The 26,140-nt window shown below is 40.0% G+C and overlaps 1 protein-coding gene across 1 annotated transcript in view; it reads left to right on the top strand.

The window, feature by feature from the left end:
* The first annotated feature begins 1,473 nt into the window (after positions 1–1,473).
* ASB5 (ankyrin repeat and SOCS box containing 5) overlaps positions 1,474–26,140 on the top strand; it is a 49,634-nt gene continuing 24,967 nt past the window's right edge. The window contains exon 1 of the mRNA XM_080797579.1: positions 1,474–1,820. Within this exon, the coding sequence (XP_080653705.1) occupies positions 1,625–1,820 (196 nt within the window). The 5' untranslated portion in view covers positions 1,474–1,624. The remainder of the gene's footprint in view (positions 1,821–26,140) is intronic.

The following is a 26,140-nucleotide window of genomic DNA, read 5'->3' as shown; positions in this document are numbered from 1 at the left end:
TAGGATACAAAAGATACAAATGTAGTGATCTGAAGGAGCACGAGCACCCCAATGTCCACAATAGCCAAACTATGGGAAGAGCTGAGATGTCCATCAACAGATAAATGGATAAAGAAGACGTAGTATATACATACTCAGCCATTGGGAAGGATTAATACTCACTACTTACATCAACATGGATGGAACTAGAGGGTATCATGCTAAGTGAAACAGGTCAATCAGAGAAAGACAATTATCATATGGCTTCACTCGTATGTGGAATATAAGAAACAGCAAAGGATCACAGGGGAAGGGAGGGAAAACTGAATGGGAAGTCATCAGAGAGGCGAAAAATCAGGATAGACTCTTACTATAGGAAACAGACTTAGGGTTGCTGGGGGGGTGCATGGGGGGATGGGGTAACTGGGTGATGGGCATTAAGGAGGGCACTTAATGTAAAGAGCACTGGATGTTATATGCAACTGATGAATTATTGAACACTACATCTGAAAATAATGATGTACCCTATGTTGATTAATTGAATTTAAATAAAAAAATAAAAATATAACTTGCCTAAATATAAATGAATAAATACATATATATGTATGTATATATATACATGTATATGTATATATATGCATATTGCTTGCCTAAGGATGTCCTTATAAACACATTCATTCACAAATTAAACCAAATTAGGGTTAAAGGCTTCGGGCCTAAAAAGTATATTGTTTTGCTTGGTTTTGGGCAGATTACATAAAACAGTCCTGCTTATCTGATAATTCTCTGAATATGCCACCTCTTCCTGGATGTCTTTTCCGACTCCTTCCAATGAGGATCAAGCCCTTCCTCTTTGTGCTCCCATGGTACCCTGTCCTCACCTGGATGTATCTGGTATCTGTTTCCTCCTCTAGACTATGGTTCCTTGTGGCAGAGACATCACATTCTTTGTCTCACCATCACCCAGCAAAATATCTGATACCTGGTGGGTGCTTAAAAAGTGTTCACAAGATGAATGAACAGTCTAAAATTATTATTCTGTGGCTGTCCCAGGTATCCATTTAGAAGAAAAATTTTTTTGCCCTGACAACAGTAAAAGCAACATAATTGGCTAATTGGTGAGTTAGTCATTAAGATTATCCTGTCATGGACTATTTGATGATTTAGCTCATGGTCTACAAATAGGCCACTTTAAAGGCTTGAAGCGATGGACTGAATTTTACCCAATGTTTTGAAAATCGTTGACATTAACAACTGGAACCCCATAGACAGTCTTCAAAGTATTCATGATAATTAGAAGCCGAGAAAGGAAATCATCTGTATATGACTCTCAATGTCTGGGTCTTGAAATTCGGAGGAGAGAGGCAGGGCGGGGGGCGGGGGGGTGTCATTATCTATTGAGAATGGAAAGTCAGGAGCCTTGGCAGCCGAGCACGTGTTGCAACTGCTTCCAGGGAACATCGTCAGACCAATGGCAGTCTGCGGAGAACTTTTATGGACGGTATAAATATTCTGAGCTCGGGGCATCATGACCAGCTGACATTTTCCTCCCTCAGGACCAGCTGTTCAGGAGCCTCCCAAAGGAGAGCCAGGCACATTTGAGACTTGGCTCAGAGCGGAGAGCCCCGCACACTCTGGTGCAGCAATGTCGGTGTTAGAAGAAAGCCGGCCGTTTGCTCAACAGTTATCCAATGTCTACTTCACGATCCTTTCACTCTTCTGTTTCAAGCTTTTTGTGAAAATCAGCCTTGCCATCCTCAGTCACTTTTACATCGTGAAAGGCAACCGCAAGGAAGCAGCCAGGATAGCAGCTGAATTTTATGGAGTAACCCAAGGACAAGGTATGTTTACGGTCATGCTCTCTTGCTTCACGTGGCGTCTGACTACTGCTCCAGCCACAGCCCACGAAAACATCGCATGTTTTCTCTACGGGCTGCTTCCAAGTGAATATGCCCCGAATGTCCCCTGAGAAAAACGTTTGTTAATTTCACGGCTTCATAAAAAAGAAAGTCATTTTGCTGTGTCAAGGTCTGGGTTAATGAAATCAAGGTATCATTGCAAGATAGAGTAGTGGAAACCTCCCATGGAGAAAAGTATTTTAAAACTTTAAACATTGCATTGGCCAAGCTATAATTTTAGAGGCTTCCATTACTGACTGCACTTCAGCTGTCCTTTAACATGGACCCAGACTTTTATGATTCTCAAACTGGCTCTTTCATCATACGTAAAACAATTATTATTAATGAGAATATCTGAAGGTTGTATTCGTTTTTCGCACCTTTTATTTGGCCAGGATTAAAAAATAAAACACGGTGTGTCGAATACTGAGATTTATGGCATGAGTTCTCCTGGATGGAATTGTCATTGCTTTGCTCAACTTGTAAAAAGTCGACTATAATACAATAGGAACATCAATGAACACACTTGATGTGGGCAGCCAGGTACATCAATCCATGTTTCTTAGAAGAAATTGAAGTATGAGACCAAATGAGAAACAGTCATGTTAACCACAGACTTTAAAGGTTATAAAATCATTTATATTCTATTGGACTGGTATTCTGTACAATAAAAACAATTGTTACAGTGACCTTTAAGGTGACACTTTAATTTCTTACAGCCTTTGAATTAATTGCTGGTTTGAACATCAGCAAATGAGTATGAGCCCAAATGCCTCTAAAGTAACTTCAAATTTCAGAATCAAAATATACTATCACGGAATTAGAGAACATAATTTTTTTAAAAGAGCATTTAGACTGGAAAGCTTGCCTTCTTAGAATCTATTCTTCTGCCTTTTTGGTTTGTGGAATAATTCATTTTAGAATCTAGGTCAAGGTACATGGATAGCTGAATGAAGGTAGAAAATCTTTTTTAGTATGTGAGGTGGATAGTAAGGCCATTTTTTGCCCCTGGAGGAAGAGAGTTCTTATGCAAAGTGAGGAATTTATGTATTCATTCAAAGAGAGGAAAATCTAAATGCCAGTATGAAACTCTCAAGAAGAAAGGGTCTACAGGAAACAGGCAATATGTAATCCTTTACTTCGCACCCTGCTTTAGAATGGCTGTCACTATTCAAATGTGGCACACACTATAGTTGTAAGTAGAATATTTTGTATCAGAAGCAGCAAACACAGGAAACTAGATTGTAAAACAAACACCCCCCCCCCCAGTATTTCTAGATATAATTTGAAATTGATCATAAGGTGATGAGATTTATTTATTATTTCATAGTCAAATTTCTTGTCTACCTATTGTGAGAATTGCCATACATAAAAACATGAAATATTTGCTAAAAATCTACATGTTTTGTGGAGTGGCAAGCATTTTACTTACTTACTTTATAAGATTTTATTTATTTGAGAGAGAGATTGAGAGAACCAGTGAGAGGGCCAAAGGGAGAAGCAGATTCCCTGCAGAGCAGGGAGCCTGACATGGGACTCAATCCTAGGACCCCATGATCATGATCTGAGCTGAAGGCAGACACTTAAACAACTGAGCCACCCGGGCACCCTATGGCAACCGTATTTGAGAAAGCTGCAGAAGTTCCTTTTGTTACATATTCATAAGTAACAGAAGACAATTGTCCTCTGTTGAATCTGATCTCAGTGCACTTTCACTGGAAGCCACAGGAATATATGAAATGGTTCCCATGTTCCCATTTAGTTTCATGAGTCTATGTTTGTTAAGATATATTAGAACTCTAGGATGTCCCAAAAAGGAAAGAAAGAAATCAACACTTACTAATGGAAAAACACTTTTCCCAGAAATATAAATTGGGAACATAGGTTCTTAAAATTTTTTTTGTGTTGTGTTAGTATTATGTCAATTTAATAAAATTTTTCTTTTTTACATCTTGTATTAATCTATTGATTAAATAGACTATATTATAATTTTTATTCAATGCAAGCATAATTGGGCTCTAATTTTATTGTAATATTAGGAGGACAATCAGGTACCTAACAAACCAGTTTTTGTTTTGTTTTTTTTTACAAACTCATTCTTGATCTCCTACCTCTAAGAGTTAATTCTTCTTTGCCTAAGAAATTATTAATTTTTTCATTTTGACATAGTTCTTCTTTTATTTACTATAATTAAACTATTTTTATTTTGTTTGTATTTGTATAATTAACCAATCAGGCTTAATTATCTTTGTTTAACCTAGCAATTTCCTCCTTCCTAGGAAAGATTATCACCTTCATACCACTTTGAATTAGGCTTCTCATTCCTACTTTCAAGACTTAGCCAGATTGTTCCCCAACATTTCTGACGAGGAGTTGCCAAATTCCATGATACAGGAGATGATGTGTGTATTTTCATGTCTCTCATAACCACAGAGGACCCTGTTGACAACATTCTGGATGTCCTCCCCATGTCATAGTACTTTGGTATGAAGTAAAAGAAACCCTCTCTTACTAGATGCTATTGCAAATCAGCTCATCCTACTGGAGCAACACAGAGGAGGGTTTTTTGTTTTTTTCTTCAAGTACTTTCTAGTCAGGCTTGAGACCAAGGTGTGGTTACCCAAGGCTGCTGGAAGTTAAATGGCAACTAAAGTAGTTTAAGATTATTTCCTGCTTGATCTCCTTGCGAGGCCAGTAAAACTTAAAAAGCTGCCTCTTCATGTTTGAAACGGAAGACTTTTATCAACTCTGCCATCACACAATTTATCACGACTTTTCTCTGTACCTGCTTCCTGTACCGTTCTTGCTGTTAAACGTCCTGCTTACAATCTTTAAAATATCAGAGGACTAGTCTATTTTTAAAGCTAGCACTATACTTTGAGACTAACAGGGAGGCTGACAGGAGCTGAAAAGTGTCTTTAGCTGTGGTATCAAACAGAACAGACAGACGATAAAGATGTGGGGTGGGGGGTTACATAGATTTTATGAAATCATTCTAAGAGCTGAGACGAAGTCACAAACTGCTAATGCCCCAAGGACACTTCAAGAGACAGCAACTCTCTTCTGTTAAGAGTAATAATGTTGTCCTGGGCGCCTGGGTGGCTCAGTTGGTTAAGCACCTGCCTTTGGGTCATGCCGTGATCCTGGGGTCCTGGGACTGAGCCCCAAATAGGGCTCCCTGCTCAGTGGGAAGCCTGCTGTCAGCAGAGGGACTGATCAGCCATGCAGGCTCAGGTGAGCCCTCAGCGTCCACCCAGGCCACAGAGGGGGCTGGACCCTTCGCTGCTCCGTGAGTCTTCGGACTCGCCTTCCCCCATTGTGAAACATCGGGGTAACTCAGAGGGTAATAAAACTAGAATCTGCATTCTAGTCTTACATTTGATTTATTTCTGTCTTCCTTTTGTTCTGCTTTTTCATCACCAACTAACCTTCTGGTTAGGATTTGGCACTTCCTGTGGCCCTGTCCCCAGAAAGGGAAGGAGCTGGCTCGCCCCCAGGAGCGGGGGAGTCCGTGTGACATTTACGCTTCTTGTAAATTAATGTATTTACATCTTGTTATCACTCTTCGGTAGTGTTCTGTGTTCTCCGAGTTTTAAGTCCACCTCTGACGTGTGAATTTGCTCCAGCTTTGCTGACGGATCGGGTTTCTGAGTCTCCAAGACCACAGACCAGATCTGACACTGTGGAAAATTCATCAAAGTAATATCTCTCTGTGAGGTGGCTTGAAAAACAATCCTTGTGACATCCAGAACTCTTCAGGCACTCCCTTCACAGTTGGGACTTTATACAGAATTACAGAATGCATGTGCAATCATCCGAGAGACTCTGTTTTTGTGATTTCATAAATTTGGTTTGGGGGTTACCATTAAGCATGTTTTTGTTTTGTTTTGTTTTGCTTTTTGACGTGTCTCTTGTTGACATTTGAAAATAGGCTACGGTGTAAACTTGCTACCACAAGTCCAATGGCCAAAGTGCTGGCCATTTTGGAGAATAGGGTAAGCTGGGTAGGAAAAGCAGCTAGAATTTTATATAATGTCATTCATGGTTTTCTCCATCAAAAAGCCCATCTCAGGGGGCGCCTGGGTGGCTCAGTGGGTTAAAGCCTCTGCCTTCGGCTCAGGTCATGATCCCAGGGTCCTGGGATCGAGCCCCGCATCGGGCTCTCTGCTCAGCAGGGAGCCTGCTTCCTCCCCTCTCTCTCTCTGCCTGCCTCTCTGCCTACTTGTGATCTATGTCTGTCAAATAAAGAAATAAAATCTTTATAAAAAAAAAAAAAAAAAAAAAAAAAAAGCCCATCTCAGGTTTGAAAACAGCTTTAGGAATTTAGTTTTGCATCAGACATCAAGCACAGCAGCAGCAGTGATCATGTTTGCCTGTACCCGAGGAGCCATGTAGTTTTTGATGCCTGGTGTTGACTGTGTTGGGGTTAGTTATGTTAGGAACGTGTCGCAGAATCTCAGCAGTGAAAAATTGCAAGAGGCAAATCTGTAGGATGACTTCTTTCACAGTATTCATTATATAAAGGTATAAAAATACCTTGATGATGTGAGAGCTTTGGACACATTTTCCATACTTAGGTGGAGCTCTCTCTAAGAATAACTTGAGCCAATAGGACTGTTCTTCTATGACAAAAGGCAGGACATTATAATCGAAAGTGTTACCAAAAAAAAAAAAATTTTTTTTAAGCTATTTTCTTTTGCCCAAGCTCTATTTTTCTGGAAATGTCAGAGCACTTTTTTGGGAAGAGACCATTATAATCCTGTGAATTAAAGATGGAATGTGGGAACAAAGTTCCAAGTTCACAGAAGACTGTCATATTTCTAACATTAATATCTTTCCTCTTCCTCTATATTTGGAGAAATGAATGAATTTTTAGAATTAAAGAACTTGGCATACTGATAACAGCTTGCGAGGGGTCAGTTTTCCTGGGAATAGTCTTCTCATGCCTTTTGTCTCTCTCTCCTTTCCTTATGTCATTCCATTATTTGCTCCTTTATTACTTAAACTGTTGACTTGTGTGTATTTTATGTCACAGGTTCTATGCTGGGCATTAAGGAAAAAATACACAAACGAACCATAATCCCTTTCCTAAAGGTGTATATCATCTAGTGGGAGACAGATAACTGAGTAGTTTAAAAACATGGAAAGTGCCATTTTACAAGGCTAGAGAAGATGCTGTGAGCACAGAGGTGAGAGTATAGGGATAAGAATAGATCTGCCCAGGACATGTCATGAAAAAGAAGTTTTACTGGCCATATGCATATTCTCTCCTGTAATCGTGCATGTATCCTTGTTCATAATGCTCAAAACCTTCCCAATTCCCCACTTTCACTGTCCCATTCTCTTTTTCACCTCTATTATTATTGTTATTATTTCTGACTCACATTTCTTCTGCCTAAGTTTTTATGTAAAAGCTCAGAGTTTTATTTTAAAAGAATGTATTTTTAGGAAAAAATAAAGCATATTAATTACTTATCCACTAAGGTATTTGAAGGATAACAGGTATTTTGGAAAAAAATTTCAAAAATAGATTTTGCATATATTGCTAGGAGGCACTGTTATAATCAATTCTATAGTTTTTAGGTAATAAGAATAGTTAAAGAGTGAAAACTAAGTCTGGACCTTCTGCTTTTCAATTTCCTGTATCTTTTAGACAATGGTAATTTATTGAAATAAGAGTTTTCTCATTAATTGATGTAACTGATACAATTCTGAATTTAATTCAACTCAGTACTTGGACACCTACTCCATTCCTGGTTCAGTGTTATGTGCTACATGTAGACAGATGAATGCATATGTGTGTGTACGTGTGGGTTTACACATGGAGAGATCTGTATGTTATCACAGGTACTACATGACTCCCCTTTTGAGCCAAAGCAAGTGTGGTTAAGTGGGGCCGAACTTAGCCCATGTGAAACAGCCAAACAGCAAGCAAGCAGAAATTCAGATGGTGCTAAATGAAAACAGTTAAGTTCTGTAATGACTGTTTTCTAAAGAAGGCTATTGAGAGTATCTGGAGCTTCATCAAGAAGGTGGGGCTTGAGATAAAATTTCGGAGGCAGAAGGTATCTCGTTATGTACAAGCAGAGTTGAAAGCAAACTGAATATAAGGGCAAAGAGGAAGTTTAGAATGTCGAACTGAACAAGCTTGGATCGTCGGGGAGCAAAGACTGATGTATAAATATTAGATAAGGATAGTTGGATCGTTGGTGCCAACGTGAAAAATAAATACACACCTTCTCAATCACAGATCCAAAAGGAAATAGTTCTGTTAAGAGCTTTCTGCTGCCTTCACTAGATTCAGGCTACACAAAAGGAACCATTACGTAATGCTGGAAATAACTACCATGGGGGTGTTTTGCAGACTCTCTGGTGTGATGAAGTAATAGGTCAGGACACGTGAAGTATGCATATTTCACGAGCTGCATCTCAGAGAAGACAAAACACCCCCTCGACATGGGCTCAACAGCTCAAGTCCTCAGAGTGCCTCGATGGCATTGTGTGGACTGCTGCAGTGATCTCAGCCCGCTTGGCTCATTTCCCAACCGGAGCAGAAGAGAGTCAAGTGTGTCCCCAGTAACAGACGAACCATGTCACGGAAAGCGGTGGAGTATTTGGAACGCCCCTTGCTTTGAAACCACCCTCAAATCCTGAAAGAAAGAAAGAAAGAAAGAAAGAAAGAAAGAAAGAAAGAAAGAAAGAAAAGTAAAGAAAAGAAAAAAAAGAAAGAAGAGTTTGCTTAAGGACTCTGTAACCTTTTGGCATTTCTTCTCTACCAGCTGCACGAAGAACAAATCATTCATTCTTTCCGGGCTTCTCTCAGCGGTACTACAAAGGAGACCATTGGCTCTTTAGATGCCAAATGCCCAAAGGATATCAGATCAGGGAAGGAGAGCCACATAAATTATTAAATTGTTAGCATTTCCAAGTGGCCTGTGATGAAACAAGTCCACTCTGGGAAATTCAATTGGGGGAGACCATCTATTAGAATGATTTTTTCCTTATAATTTCATTTCTTAGTCTTGTAATTCTCCATTGGTTACCGGGGCACGGGTTTTTAAAAATCTGCCTTCTAAGTAGATTTAGGAGTTTTCTAGAAAAGCCTGTGGGATTGAGAGGCCAGGGTGGCATGCCGGGACAAGGTTCCCGTGGGCCCCTTCCCCTTCTCTAAACAGGATAGCTCTACTGTGGTGAAGTTCCAGAAGTTGGACTTGCCAAGGAATTTTTCTTCAAAGAAAAGGATGAAATGGTGTTTAAACACAAATACTCTCAGTGTGTTGAAAATATGATGCAAGTTACGTGCATCTTTATAGAACCAACCACCTTATAAGATGAGTCACAACAGAACAGCCTTTCCACGTTCTCTCCTAGGGATGGGAACAACAGTAAACATTTTGGGCCCGTCAGGAATGTGCGAGACTATGTAAAATGGCACGAGGCCATCCTGTCTCCATGAGGGCAACTAAAATTTCCATGCCACCGTCACCTACTGAGCAAAATAGAAACATTCAGAAATACATACACTCTTTCCAGAAGGCTTAGTGCCGTAAACTATGGACAGGGGACAAGCAAACTGGAACATAAAACCGAAAGGCCATTCACGTTCTTAAATAGAAACACTGGCTCCTCTCAGTCATCAAGTGTGCGGCTTGATTTAAATGGAAACAGACCGTGATACAATGAACTTTAAGGCCTGTCCGTTGAAATCGGCTCTTTGCCCTCATAATGCTGCAGAGTTCCTCGGGAGCTGATGGAGTTGGGTAGGCCGTGACTCTGGGGGACAGAAGCCCTTCGAAGTACCAAACACATCTTTGATTAACCACTGAGGAGATTTATGAGCTCCTTCTGTTTTCCAAACAACCGCATTCACTAGAGAAACGATGATTCCTATCGTCCATCAAGCACAAGGAGTAGGTAAGGTTTAGTGTGGACTGATGCACCAAATGAATTTCTGAATTTGGAAGCGCTGTGTCTTCTTTCCCTCTCGAGCCACCATCCAGAATGAGTAAACAGGAAAAGGAGAGAGTGTTAGTTTCTTCAGAGCTGAAATGCACTGAATCACAGATCTATTGAGTCTGGGAAGGAATGGCTATTTCTTCACAGTGACTCTCCAAGAAGTAAAAGAAAGGAAGCGAAACAAAAATGTGAACATCGCTCTCTCCATTCTCTGTAGTTATGATGAAGCTGCTCATCTAGTAAAATCTAGTTTAGCCGCCAAGTTTTATGGCTACTCACCATTTGTCCAAGAAAGCAACAGAACAAGAGTGATTTGGGTTGGAGGGACTACCTCCTACACAGTGGATATTAAGTCCTGGAACAATACTTGAGCACCTAATTGGCATGACCTTCCAAAATGTGGAAGGGGAATCTGCTTAATAAACTCAATCTTTAGGGCCCTCTGGAGGTCGTAATAGTTTTAAAAAGAATTTTATTTATGAAAGCTAGATTCAATGATATTTTTATAACCATTTAAAGGTTAATTTTTTTAAAAGATTTTATTTATTTATTCAACAGACAGAGATAACAAGTAGGCAGAGAGGCAGGCAGAGAGAGGAGGAAGCAGGCTCCCCGCCGAGCAGGGAGCCGATGCGGGGCTCGATCCCAGGACCCTGGGATCATGACCTGAGCCGAAGGCAGAGGCTTTAACCCACTGAGCCACCTAGGTGCCCCTAAAGGTTAATTTTAAGTAGCACACACAAATGACCACAAACCCGGTTCCATAGCATTATAACAAATATTTTGATTATTTAAAAAAATAAGATGTTTGAAAGACAAAGGATTTAACTAGAACGGGGGGGGGGGGGGGGAAATAAGTTTGTAATTAACCTAAGGCTCAAGAGGCAAAAAGGATTCTTGCCAAATACTTGGAGACTGAATTGTAACCAGTTTGCAGGGGAAAGCTGCAGGGGAAAACAACTTTTTGCTTAGTAAATTATAATTTCCTTCTCCAGAATCACTCTGGAGAAGGAAATTATAATTTACTAAGCAAAAAGTCACTGGGACCTTGAAATAGCTGCCAATGGCACGTAAGAAAAATAATGCCTTGGAAATTGGAGGAACTCAGCAAATACTTATGGAATGAATAAAATACCTTAATCTAGGGGGAAAAAGAGTTTCACATCACGTTGCAGATACCAGTGATTTAGGCATGCATAAATTATTCTGTCATGTTTCTAGCACCTTCCAGCTGTGAGATCCTAGGAAAATTGTCTGAAGTCTGCAGCCCTCAGTTTCTTCATTATTAAAATGGAGATAATGATATTTATTTCAGAGGCCTGTTGTAAAGTTTCTAGGAGATAGACTTTAATTACTTAAGCCATTTGTCACAGTGCCTTGGAATACAGTTACTCCATAAAAGTGAGCTCTTTATATTATGCTTTAAATTTCTTCAAAAACAGTACTAAACTGACTACGATTGAGCACTCAGAGAAACATGGATAAAAAAGGATGGTGGAATTATAATACACTGTGTTTGCTAGAGCTGCTGTAAGCACAGGATGATGCTAGGACATTTACTAAGCAACTAAGTTTTCTTCTCCGCATCACGTTAGAGATTCGGGGAGGTTTCAGAACTTAAGTGTTTGGCTTTCTTTATGTGTTTATTTAAGAGTAACCAACTGAAGTGCTGAAAAGTTGCGTCTTTCCGAGCTATCACACAGAACTGGAGCAGAGCAAGGCAGAGGACTGGGCTGGTGTGTGGCAAGGACCTAGACAGAATGCTGTGGTGGAAAGGCGAGTTCAGAGCTGAGTTTTAAAATTACTTGCAGGTATTTCTTCTACCATCTTATTCTGTCAAAGAACCCTTCCGGGCAGAAATCCTTTGGAAGGGAATGTTTTCCAGGGCCAAATCCCTGGTCAGGTTATACTGTAGGAACACCCAGTTTTTTCTGGAAAGGCATCACCATGACAGCGTAATGGCACGTTACTAATACAGGAGCAAATTTCTCTTCACTCTTCCGAGGTGAGTGCCTTACAAAGAGCTGACGCCACTTCATCTCCAAAATACCAAAGCACCGGATATTAACTTCCTCTGCGAAGCCTTCCTGCCCTTTTGTTTTCTCTCCTCTTCATCCCTGGCAGCTGAAAAGGGAAGACAAAACCCAGTCCTAACAACAGGAGCAGTGAAGGGCTGAGTCAGCACGAGGCAGGGAGTTGGCTATTTTTCCTTTATTTTCTCTGTTTCCCTCTGCCAGCTGGTCTCTCCAGGAAGCAAGCAAAACATAATTTTTCACTGGACCTATCTTACGACAAAAAATTTTTTTCTTATGAGAAAGGAGAAAAATAAGCCTTAAAAAAAAAAAGCAGATTTGATCTGGAAATAAAAATGCAGGATTATTTCATAGGATCATTGAATAACCTCAGACCATTTTAAATGGCCTGGGGCCCGGTACACAAGTTGGCAAAATATCCCCCAAAGAGCTTCCACATTATGTATGTTACAACTGGGGAACAAGGTGACGATCCAAGCCATGGGAATACTCAGGCTGTTAGCTGCAAGGTCCGAGGTAGGAATATGATAACGGACAAAGCACTTTCTCACAATGGAAAGTCTAACCACGACTTCACTAACTGGGGAGTAACACAGCAACTCCTACATTTTCCTGAGGTAGCTCAAGCTAGCCTGCTCTGCGGTGGGCCGCTGAGGAACCATGAAGCTGATGCAATAAGTAGGCCATTTGTTTTAGGAGATGATAGGAATCAGTTCCATGTTGTAATATCAGAATTTTTATATTCCAGCAGAAACGTTATTGTTCCCAATGGCTTTATGCTCGGTGCTTTTAAAGCTATGTTTAAAACTTGGTAAAATACAGATCAAATGTACTATACTGGAGTACAAGCACAGCTGTGCTTAAAAGTTGTGTGCAGGACAGTTTTAGGAAATTACTGGATTTTTGTCATCCCGTGTAAATGTGTCACGTAAAAGAGTCCCTTCAGGGTTGCTGGGGCGGGGGAGAGATAGGGGTGGTTGGGGGATGGACATTGGGGAGGGTATGTGTTGTGGTGAGCGCTGTGAATTGTGTAAGACTGATGATTCACAGACTGTACCCCTGAAGAAAATAATACATTATATGTTTAAAAAGAAAAAAAGAGTCCCTTGGGAAATAAACTATTTTCTAAATATAAAATTTTCATATCCTACATTTTCTTGAGATTATTTCCTAGTAAATATTATGTGGTTAATACTGTAGGAGGAGAAGATGAGAAAAGGAAAAAGTGAATTTGTTTTCCAAATTCCCTATAATTGGACTTAACAGGGGTGCTTAGCATGTCTCTTGACCTCTTCTAGCCCCGGCTTTGACACTACAAGACCCATCTCACACTTTCTGAGGGCAATATGTCGTATTTCTCCTGTAATTCACAAAGTCTTTCCATACATCCTATCCCTTTTCATCCTCATAATTGTTCGCTACAAAGTTGAAGGTATTAATGCTTCTTTTACGAAGAAGGAAACAGTTTCAAATGTAGAGGAACTTGCTCAAGGTTACCGATCTCCTCAAAGGAAAGTCGAAACAGGAGTCCTGGTATTCTGGCGTCGCTTCTGACATCACTCATCCTGACCATTTGTGGGATTGGTTTTTTTCAGTTTACATTACGAAGCTAGCAGTGTCCTTCTTCCAGGGCCAGCTCTTTTCTGGGTTGCAGTCCATCTTTCGCGGTCTTTGCAATAATCCCAGTCAGACACAGAATCCCTTTGCATTTTCTGCATTTTCTGCCCCGCGCACGCGTGAATGCAGGGCTTTGCCACATCCTCAGAGCTCACCTAGCACAAGGCAGAGACCTACCAAATAATCAAGGAAGTTAGGAACAAAGGAAGGAGGAAAAAAGGAAGGGAAAAGAAAGGGATTCAAACTTAAGCCCACGGATTTTATCACCACTTTCAACACAGCACTTCTCCTATCCTTCTCATGCCTCGCCCAGCAGTGTGAACCTACACATAACACAGAGTGAACGTTCATGGAGAGGCTCAGGGAGTTAATTCTCAAAGAAAAATGAAGACAGAAAATCAGTACTGCCCAGAAGTTAAATCTATATTAATGCCCTCCACTCCACCTTTTTAATCAGACTTTTTGTCCCTTTTCCCTGATTCCTTTTAACCTCATGGATTGGCGGATTGGCATGAGCCCTCCTCCTCAAATAAAACAAACCCATTACCTCTTTTTGACTGGAATCCGTTAATGGCTGTTAATGTTTTCAAGTATCTTATTCAGCTCATATAAACTCAAAGGTTGCTTGCCTTTTGGTGAGGGATGCTACTTGTCTGCTTTTTGTTTTCTCATTTTAAGTGAATACATTTTTATTCTTAAAATGTTAGACTTTCTGAGCCAAACTTCAAATATCACTAAGTGTTCGTTCTTTGTTCACTTTAAGCTGAATGCTCATCATTGCCCTTCAAAGTGTATACAGCATACAGAAAACACCCCAAATGCCATATATGAGAACTCTGAGAGGAGACTGCCCTCTTTTTCCTCTAAAGCAAGTCAGAAAATTGTCAAGTGCTAGAAGCTGTTACAAAAAGGGGTTTGGCTGATAGAAAACTTAGAATCACTACCTGCTGTAAACAATACCTCTGGACTTCAGCTCTTCACCCTTCAAGCCTGTGCCCCAAAATCTTTAGTATCTGTTTTAGATAGCAGAGTGGTAGGAATGATAAAAAAATATACATATTTTTTTTTTAAATCGTGATTTCGCCAGGGCACCTGGGTGGCTCAGCCAGTTAAGTATCTGCCTTCAGCTCAGGTCATGATCTCAAGGTCTTGGGATCAAGCCCTCCACTGGGCTCTCTGTTCAGAGGGGGGTCTGCTTCTCCTTTTTACTCTCCATCTATACCTGTTCTCTCTTCCAAATAAAATGTAAATCTTATTTTAAAGAAGTAAGTAAATTAAAAAAAAAAATCTTGCTTTGCCTATGCACACAACTGGCTTCTTCATACACAGGTGGCGAAAGGATTAGAGCAGGGGGATTGGTTTGTGTCCATGTCCGGAATCCTCTGTAGTTAAGGTAACACAAAGGCAAGAGAGAGTTAGTAGCCCCCCACAGCAGGGGATAGGACTCCTGTCTGGGGACAGTTGTGCAAGGACAGACTGCCCCCAGGACCCCAGAGTGGGCCCACCACGGTGTATGTATGTGACGCCGCCGTGGCTTGCCAAGCTGCAGCAGAAGCCAGCGCACCCGGGTCTCCGGACTTCCTCTCCTTTCTGCTCTAAGACCCAATTCTGTGAGTACCTTCAACGTGGCAGAAACAAATGTCAGTACCCCCTTCTGTTCAGGATCAACAGAGAACACCTTAGCTGCTGCCAGGGCCTCAACCTTCCATGAGCATATGGTTCCCCGGGACACAACTATTTGTGGCTAGAGCTATGGGGAGGAGAGGAGGTATGTGTAAAATTGTTCTTACACTAAGCCCTTGTTCGTAGCAGTGTGTATCAGATCTTCTTCCAGGCAGCTGTTGTGCTCAGACCAGAGAACACAGGTTGCTGATTTCATCCCTTGTAGGGATTTGTGGACCTTGTTTACATTTCAAGCAGGCAGCTAGTAGAGATAGAACACTGTAACCAAGTGGGTGAAGAGAAGGCAGGAGGTGGAAAGTGTCGTTTTATGAGAATAAGATAGCGAACACCTACCTAGTTCTTAGCTGTGCGCCAGGGACCATTCTAAACATGTATGATCACAAACTCATTTCATCCTAACAAAAAAGCTTATGATGCAGGTGCTAGAGGTTGTTAGATCTGTTTTTTGCCTTCCTTATTTTTTTTTTTTTAAGAATTTATTTACTTAGAACGGGGAGGGGGGGAGGAGTAGAGGGAGAAAGAATCTCAAGCAGATTCCACACTGAGCGTGGAGCCCGACAAGGGGCTCGATCCCATGACCCCAAGATCGTGACCAGAGCCAAAATGAAAAGTTGGACGCCCAGCCAACTGAGCCACCCAGGTGTCCCTTGCCTTCCTTATTTTATGTTCACTGGTTTAGATTTGTCTGCCCGGGGTGTTAAGTAGCAACAGGGTATATTGGAAACCAAACAGGTCAGGAGAAGACAATCTTGGTTCCAGTCTTGCTTTGCTGGTAACACTCTGGGTGACTTTGGGGATGCCACCCACCCTCTAGCGACTTCAGTTTCTTTGTCTGCAAAATGAAGACGTTAGACAAGATCAGTGGGTTCTGAACTTTTTTTTTAAGCTGTTGACTTTTTTTTTTTTTTTTTTTTGAATGATCTGGAAGCTCAATTTGTGAAGCTGATAAGAGTGGCAACCATGCTGTTTGAAGGCAGAGCCCCATGCTAGCTGGCATGCTCTGAGGCAGCTCGGCTGAACTCCCAGGGCTCTCTGAAACCATTCGTAAATCAATGAAGCAGATGGCATCTAAGTCCACTCTTTGCTCCGAAGCACCATGATTCTTCCATGTTATTTTGACTACTGGTGGAACATTTTTGACCAGAGTAGCTTTTAGCACAGAACCTGAGTTCCTTTCGTGAAGTTATCCCACCCACGACCTCACCTGCCCTATGGCGGAACGTGGAGACTGTAACTCAACCATACTGCTCAGAACTGGCTCCAGTCCCCAAATAACAGGTAATGACAATGATTTCAGAACAGCCCCTGCAGTCCTGCAGACACATTTCCATGTATTCACACCAGGGATCACCCAAGGTCATTGGTAACTTTCCTCCCGGAGGAGTGCTCTGTCGAGTATTCCCTCTTCCTCTCCACTGTGCACCCCTTTCCATCCATAACATCCTCTCCCTGTCTCCAGAGAGAGGGTGACTCCTTTTACAGTAATCTTTTTCTTGCCTGTATAGGTTTCCTTCCCCTGACTATACCTCAAATAGTTGACCCTTTGGTTTAGCCTGCTTTTAAACTTTATGTCAATTGACCCATTCTCCAAATATTCTTTCCTGATTTCCTTTTCTCAGTGAACAACGTGATAGAAAGATTTATCCACGTATACCTGGAGTTCATTCATGTTCAGTGCTGTAAATTCCAAATTTGGGGTAATTATGAGTCACATTGATAGAAGCATCTGGTACAAGTAAGTCTGTCCAGCCCCAGGAGTGGAACTACCAGGTCATACAGCATGTGTATCTTTGGTTTTTTAGTTGGTGTTACTCTATTTTCCAATATGATTTTATCTATAGTGAGATCCACAGTGTATGAGAATTCATGGTGCTTCCCATTATCGCTAATATGGGGTGTTGTCAGTATTCTTAATTTTTGCTAATCTGGTGGGCATGTGGAGATATCTTGTGGTTTCATTTTCATTTCCCTAATAATGCCATTTTCATGTTTATTGGCCATCTACACCTTCCAATTTTGTGAGGTGCCTTCCAAATATTTTGCCTTCCCTTTTATTGGGTCTTCTGCCATATTGTTCATTGATTTTAGAAGTTACCTACATAGTCTACAATTAAATGGAAACTGAAAAAAGAATACTACTTCCAAATATCTTTTGTGGCTTGGCTTTTCACTTTTCATGGGTTTTGTTTTTCGTTTTTGTTTGTTTGTTTTGTTTGTTTTTGGTGAACAGATGCTCTTTATTTAAAAGTAGTCAAATTTAGGGGTGCCTGGGTGGCACAACTGGTTAAGCATTGGACTCTTACTCTCAGCTGGGGTCATGGGATTGAGCCTTGCATCTGGCTCCGTGCTCAGGGTAGAATCTACTTAAGCCTTTCTCTCCTTCTTCCTCTGCCTCTTCCCTACTCCCCCACACACATGCTCACTTGCTCTCTCCCTCAAATCAATCAATCAATCTTTATAAAAAACAGTCAAATGTATAAATCTTTTCTATTTTGGTTAATACTTTTTGTGTCATTTATTTTGAAAATTCCTGCTGTACTTCAACATAATCAAAGTGGTTTTCTGCATTCTCTTCTTAAAGCTTTCCTTTCAAACTATCCACTTGCAATTGAGTTTTTGAATGGTGTAAGCCCATTTTTTCCTAAGTGGGTAGCCAATTATATTCACCCCATTTAATGGAAAGTCAATCATATATCCTATAAATCATAGTCACTGTGGTAAGCTCTCTAAGTCTGTTCATACCAAGATCTGTTTATGGGCTTTCTTACTGGGTACACCTCTCCAGAACTAAACCACACTATGTTGGTTTCAGCAGCTTTCAAATATCTTGATACTCGGTAGAGCAACCCTTCCCACTTCGTTCTATTTTCTCAGTGGCTTTGGCTGCGCTTAGTAATTTGAAATTCCAAATTTTAGAAGTCACTTCTATGGTTCACAAAACACCTGTTGGGTTTTCTGTTGTAGTTCATTTAACCTATCAATCATTTATTAAAGGGAAAATTCACATCTTGCAGTGCTTGCCTTCCAATGAATAAACATGATATATTTTCCCATTTATAAAGGTTTTCTTTAATATCTCTCAGTAAGATTTTATTATTATCTTTTGAGGAGGTCTTATATATTTTTGTTGAATTCATTCCTAGGTGTTAAATTGTTTTATGCTACAGTAAAAACTATCGGGTTAAATCATTTCATTTTCTATCTCTATGTTGTAGGCATAGAGAAATATAGTTAATTTTCATATATTAATTTAATAGCCAGCAAACTTGCCAAACTCTCATTAATTCTAATAAGAATCTGTAGGTTCTATGGGTTTTTTTAAGATAGAAAATCATATTATCTAAGTAACGCCAGTTTGTTTCTTCCTTTCCAAGTTTTATACCATTATGTATTTCTTCTTCCTCAGTTATTCAGTGGATTAAAACCTTCAGTGCAATGTTCCATGGCGTGGTGATAATTAGTGTCCATTTTTTAGTTTTCAATGCAGAGGGAAAGCTTTCAACATTCTGCTATTAAGTATAATGTTTTCTGAAGGCTTCTGTTTCTTTGGTTTTGTTAATAACTTTTACCATTTTTAAGGAGGTTCCTTATTATTCCTGTTATGGTGGCTGAGTTTTGTTTTGTTTTTAATAAATCCAGGATCTGGGTGCCTGGGTGGCTCGGTTGGTTAAGCGACTGCTTTCAGCTCAGGTCATGATCCCAGAGTACTAGGATCGAGACCCGCATCAGGCTCCCAGCTCCATGGGGAGTCTGCTTCTCCCTCTGACCTCTTCCCCTCTCATGCTCTCTATCACGCTCTCTCTCAAATAAATAAATAAAATACTAAAAAAAAAACAAAACCCAGTAACTCCAGCACCTTCAACTGGGCAGACATCTGGGCATTCTATTTACTGAAGAAACACTTACTTCTGCAAATGCATTTTTTTTTCCTTTTTAGCATTCCTCATATCATCAGTGATGTAGTTCATATTTTAGCTTAATTATCTGGAAGACAGTCCACAGTCCAACACTCACTTCATCAGTGATACACGGTGGCATGGGGAGCCTGCACTGGCATTCTGTGCTTGTGTCTGGTGCCATGATACTAATTTAAATTACCCAGTCTCTCAAACAGTCCATTCCTTACCTCTTCGACACATGGAATGCACATTTCTGAGAGATGCTCTGGAAAGTTCTTCTTTTTCACCATGAATTTTTTTTTTCAGCTTTCAAAAACCTTGTCTCCAAAAAATCTGATCAAACAATATCGTTCTTCTTTCTCCTGTTATATCCTGGTCCACCAACTGTCTTCATCAAAGTGTCTGTAAAAGGTTTAAATAACCATTATTAATTTTGTGCCAAGGTCAACTTTGGGATTTTTCTGTGTTTTATTAGGTTTGCATAGTTTCTGTAATATGCCTCGTTGCTTCTTTGTAATGAACTGAGGAATGATTGAGGTAATCTGCAAACTCTTGAAAAGCCAGACTCAGAGCACAACTTATAGGGAGTGTGGTGGCTGATGTGAGGCATGGGTCATTTAAACTCAAGTGTCTATTCAGTTGGGCTGTTTTCACATGGTAGCAAGATACGATGGAAATGTAGCTGAGCTGGCCAGTTTTAGAGAACTATTTTTTTCTCTGCACTGGATGTGACGTCTTATTTATGAACAGAGCTTCCGGATTCAAATCATATATAATAATTTAGAGTCATAATTGGCAGGCAATAAGTATTTAACTTTGGAATTTACTTTGGTATTTTGTGCTACAGATGTTAAGAAGCTAAGGGTGTCAGTGTGGTTTACAAGTGATGCCCCGTATAACAATGAATTTGTGCTTCAATATAGGGGACGTGGGCCACGCCAGACTTATACTTGAAAGATGTCACTTCTGCAGACACAATTATGGGTATAACTTTATTCTAGCTCTCTTTCCTGTTTGAAGATTTTATTCTTTATTTGTTTTTGAGAGAGAGAGAATGCGCGCATGCAAGCTCCTGCACAAGTTGGGGGAGGGGCAGAGGGAGAAGCAGACCCCCTGCTGAGCAGAGAGCCTGAGATGCTCTATCCCAGGACCCTGGGATCATGACCTGAGCCAAAGGCAGGCAGACCCTTAACCGACTGAGCCCCCCAGGTGCCCTAGCTCTCTTTAGTGTCTGAGTCAGAGCAAAATATTAGGCACAGGGTTAAAAAAAATACAGTATATAACTTCAAAGGTGAATAGGGGAAAACGGAATTATAAAATTAAGCAAACCAAAATAACTAAAGAAAGAGAACATAGAAACAGTGGGGAAGATACAAAGTACAAAACTAATACAGGAAAAATTAATCTAAGTATCATACAAATAGCTAAATATATCAGTAATTTAAATAATAATTTCATTTTTAAGGTTTTATTTATCTGTCAGAGAGAGAGAGCACGCACAAGCAAGGCGAGCACAGGCAGAGGGAAAAGCAGATTCCCATTGAGTAGGGAGTCCAATGAGGGACTCAATCCCAGGACCCCGGGATCATGACCCAATCTGCCCTGAATCACCCAGGCAAACCTAAATAATAATTTTAAGTAAATAACTTGAGTTCTCTAGGTTAAAGATAACAATTATTGGATTTTGGGGGTAATACCCAGCAATATATATTTTTTAAGTGACTCATCTAAAAATAAGGATTCAGAAAAGTTGAAAATCAAAGTATCAAGAAAGACAGGCCCAACAGAAATACTCCCTGAAAGTGTCTCACCATATTAATATGAGGTAGGACTTGGAGGCAAAAAACATGACTAGATGCTACTATACGATGATAAAAGATGAATTTACTTAGAAGCTATAACAATTCTATGTTTTCACCCAATAAAATTGCTTTAAGATATAAACTTGAAATACTGACTTAAAAGGAGAAAGAAAGGGCACCTGGGTGGCTCAGTTGTTAACCTCTGCCTTCGGCTCAGGTCATGATCTCAGGGTCCTGGGATCGAGCCCTGCATCGGGCTCTCTGCTCAGCAGGGATCCTGCTTCCCCCTCTCTCTCTGCCTGGCTCTCTGCCTACTTGTGATCTCTCTCTCTCTGTCAAATAATAAATAAAATCTTTAAAAAAAAAAGAAATTGAAAATGTAGATCTAATCTGGATATGGAACTCTCCGTCCACATTGTTTCATGTACATTTTCAAAATGTGAGTTCAACTGAGTTCAAAAATTGAGTATACATGGGGCCATAAAGCATGTCTCTGTAAAAGTTCAAATGATTATTATTATATAGGTCACAGGTTGGCAGACTTTTTCTGTAAAGGATAAGAGAGCAAATATTCTAGTCTTTGTGCATCATATGGTCTCAGCACTGCAGGTTTAATATAAAAGCAGATGATCTGTAAATGAACGGGTTTGACTCTATCCCAATAAAACTGTATTTACCCAAACCGATCACAGGCCAGATTTGGCCCATCTGATATGGAACATATCTACGACCCTCAATAAAATTAATGTAGAAATCTTTTATCAAAATGTAATTGGAAGAAAACTCCTTCCTAATTAGGAAATTAGGAAGATGTCTTTAAGGAACTCCGGGGTTTAAAGATCAAAATTATAAAAAGAACAACACTGTCAACTTTCACGCATTGAAATAAGAAAGTAATAGAGCTGCAAGGAGAAATTAATAACGTGACTTATTATAAACAAATTATAAACGAAGCTAAAAGGTGATATGTTGAGAGACTAATGAGATTGGTACACCTATATCAAAACGGGTGCAAATAAACAATGGCTGGAATTCAAAAGAGAGCATATGGGGCGCCTGGGTGGCTCAGTGGGTTAAGCCTCTGCCTTCGGCTTCAGTCATGATCTCAGGGTCCTGGGACCAAGCCCCGCATCAGGCTCTCTGCTCTGCGGGGAGCCTGCTTCCCCCTCTCTCTCTGCCTGCCTCTCTGCCTACTTCTGATCTCTGTCAAATAAATAAATAAAAAATCTTTAAAAAAAAAAGAGAGAGAGAGAGCATAAAGCAGGTGTCAATGATATTTTTAAAAATAAGTGGTTTTATTTAACAACTTAATGCCAATAACTGGGACTACCTGGATGAAAGACAATTTCCTAAAAAAACAAAACAAACAAACAAAAAGAACACAACTTGTCAAAGCTGTTTTTGAAGAAATGAAGAACCTAACCAATCCTAAAATCACTAATAGAGATATAATCACAAGTTTTAAAACTTCCTCAAAAAAAAAAAAAATCCAAGAGCAGAAGGTTTTACCAGAGGCCTCTACCAAATATTATAAGGTAGAAATATTTCTAACAGGTGAGCCATGACAGCAGAAAAAGCAAAGGACTCGTCCCCAACTCATTTCATGGAGTTTGTAGCTATTCTCCGTAGTGGCTTTGTACCATGTCAACTCAGGTATGCCAGAAGCAGAATTCCCTTTCTAGTGCCGTTCCAGGTTGGGACTGGCCGGAGGAGAACTTTGTGTAACGTTTGGGTGGCAGAAAAAGGAGCTAGTTTCACGCTGTTAAGGCCGGTGCAGGCACTGCTGTTGGCTTGCCCATGACCCTGGTCATCTGGCCACGTGGATCCGCAGCTCTTTCCACTCCCTCCAGCTCGCCCACTTTCATATCTTGGAGTCCCAGGCCAGGTGTGTGTGCCTTCTATGGTCAAGGGCTCTGGCTTCTCCTTGGGCCACCCACATCACTGAGGCTGGAGGTGGGGACAGACAAACCCTGTTCTTGGTTTTCCTCGGAGCTATGAGAAGTCTCTGCTCTCCCTGACTTCGCCTTCAGCTCTGATGCCCACTGTCAGCCAGCCGGCCTACGCTAAAATGCCTACAAAGACAGCAGCCCCGCACAGATTCCTTAACCCGCAATTGGAGAGGGTCTATTTGGTATGAAAAACTCCTCATTCTAAAACACTTGGAGCGATCAAAGTTTAACTGGTACATTACCCAAAATCGAAAAGTCAGTACAAGACAGGCAAATTATAGGAAGCCAACCTCACTCATGAACAAAGCTGCAAGAATCTTAAAGGAAGTATCAGCAAAGCAAATCTAGCATGAAGAATTGGGTTTCTGAGAACTCTCTTATGATAAGGTTCCTTTTAAATAACATCCCGGCCCATCAATTGAATGGAAAGATAACACTCTATTATGAGACACAAGCTTGCTTTCGTAGAATCACACAGTCAAACCTGCCAGTTACCTTGGGATTATTTTGAAGCAAATCTGACATGTGTCACTTAATCAACAGAGAACAAATTGGACAGTGGCCAGAGTGGATGTAGGGCGAACATTTAGTATGCATTACAATACAGGAATATACAGCAGCTTGGTCTACACCTTTGACCAAGAATTAGAAATGAATGAATGTGGATATAATCAAGGGAATTTGGGAAGAAAATGGGTGGTGAAGAAATGGATTGGCTTATGCCGACTTCCACGTCAACATTTGAAGGATTTTCAGCATAGGCTATTAGAGTGCATTATTGCACATTTAGGAATTGTCATCAGTTTTTTGCCTATTAAGCCGACATTTACCTAGGAAAACACTTAAGGAAAATTCAACTCAACAAACCTATACTTGGGGATTGTCCAGATCATCTGGCTTCACCACCACTGGCAAAACCCTCCCAGAAACTAGAGACTGTTGGTAAGGATATTCAAGAGATTTCTGTGCTTCCCGAATATTGCTGCTTCCCCATTACTTCAAAATTTGTGCTTCCTCCCTCTTTTAAAAATTTTCTCGTATCTAATATTTTAAGTATTTTCTATTTTTTTGTTGTTTTCACATGAAGATGGATGGTCGATTGTATATAACCAGCATTTCTTTCCTGGCAACCAGGGGACTCGCCAATGATGTAGGACACAGTTTTGGGTCCACAGCTATTTTAGTCTGTGTTTTTTGTTGCTTAATTTTTGTGAGCTATTTTTGTTTGGTTGGTTGTTTTCATTTTGCTGACAAAGTAGCAAAGTTATATCTAGTACTCCAAGAACGTTTTTTTATACACCACAGTCACTGAGCAACCAAAGAACCAGGAATATTTGTGGGGCTTACCAGTAACTGAAATGCTTGAGTGTTGTGAGTTTTGACTTTGCTTTTTTAACTTTACTACTACATAGAAAGACAAGATTTGATGAAGCAAGCATGAATGATATATTTACATCAACATTATACACTAGCGAGAATAATGTCATAAAATTAACATTAATTGAGGGTTAACTGTATACCAGGCATAATTCTGATTTTTCTATTAATTCATACAGAAATCCTGTGAGGTAGGATTGTTATCCCATTTTCCAGATAAGGAAATTGACGCATAAAGAAATGAAGTAACTTTCTCAAGGTAACAAATTTAGTATTCGCCTGGCGTGGGATACGGACCCGGCTTCGGTCATTTGAGGGCAGTGTTGAGGCTCCTAACTACTCTACTATGTCAGAATGAATAGCTCTATTAGAACATGGATTAACAAGGGCACCTGGGAAGCTCAGTTGGTTAAGTGTCTGATTCTTGGTTTTGGCTCAGGTCATGATCTCAGCGTTGTGAGATCGAGCCCCATGTCTGGCTCCGTGCTCAATGCAGATTCTGCTTAAAATTCTCTCTCCCACTGCCCCTCCTCCTCCACCCCATTCGCATGCTGGCTCACTCTCTCTAAAAAAAATAAAGAAAGAAAAAGTTTTAAAAAAAGAAAGCAGATCTCCTGAGATTTGTTATATCAAGGGTAGGTGCACTGCTGATGCACATGGAGTTGATAAAAAAAAAAAAAAAACATTTACATCATTGAGAGTTTTAAATCTTTTCGTTCTATGTTTTGTGGCTAAAACATAACATTAGGAATTTTTTTTTAAGGCAGTATATACTTTCTTCTAAAACTATGTTTCGCAGAAGCCTGGAGAAGTGTTGAGTTCTGTTTTCAAAATGAGAATTGATATCTTTGGTTAGATTTTCCTTGTTTATTTTTTCCTTTCATAATGGCATTGTGATATCTCTCCATTCATCTCACAATCTGCACGCTAGCCAAATGCTTTCCAAGATATCAGGTTAAGAATAACAGCAACAGCAAAACAAAACAAAAAAACCCCACATTTTTGGGCCACTTTTTCACAAAATTGTTTTGGGCTTCATAAAAATCTTAATAGTGAAAATACACTGTCTATGATAAAATCGTGTCTTCTTTACGGAGAATTGCTACTTGTCCCTTACAGTTTATGAAATGTCAATGAGAATTATATGTCAATCAGATATTTTATGGACACTTCTAACAGTTAAGGAGCATCATGGCAACCTAGCTCTGGGATTTCCAAGTCTGTCATGAGTCTAAGAGCTCTTGATTCCCAGATGTACAGATGTTTCCTAGACAATGATGGAGGTCCATGCCAATTCTGAAATGTCAATCTAGAGTGTAAGGTTCAAGTGCACAGCAACTGTCTTTTCATCTCTGTGTACCCAGGGCATAGCACCCAGTAGACATCTAAGAAATACGGAGTGAATGGGTGAATGAATGCATGAATAAATGAAATTTCATCACTTACTTGATCATTACACAACTAGAAATTAACATACTTTAGTCGTTAGCGTTTATGCTAGTCTCTCGTGGTTTAAGCACTTATGGATTTTGAATTTAAATTGTATTTTATTATTTTCGTGCTACATATGGGCGTTATTTGTGTCTTTCTGAAAAACCATTTACGTCTTTTGGTGTAGTAAAAAAAAATCCCAAATTCAGAGATATCTTACAATGTTGAAAAAGATATTTTAAGCATTTTGAGAAGACTTTAACTCTCAATATTAACAAACTGGTGAGTATGGTAGAAATCACCCTTACGTGACAGCTAACAGGGACTTACTGTGTCCTAGACATTGAGGACAAGTACATTTTCTTCAACAGTGAAGTGTCCTAGACATTGAGGACAAGTACATTTTCTTTAACAGAACCCCTTAGCGTTCCGTTTCAAGATCTACCATAAAAAATATGCTTTATGCAAGCATATAATTTTGTTACTTCAAACTCCATTTAACTGGATTTTACATTA

The sequence above is a fragment of the Martes martes genome (genome assembly GCF_963455335.1).
Source record: "Martes martes genome assembly, chromosome: 2".
Classification (NCBI taxonomy): domain Eukaryota; kingdom Metazoa; phylum Chordata; class Mammalia; order Carnivora; family Mustelidae; genus Martes; species Martes martes.
This window is presented reverse-complemented; position numbering and strand designations above follow the sequence as displayed.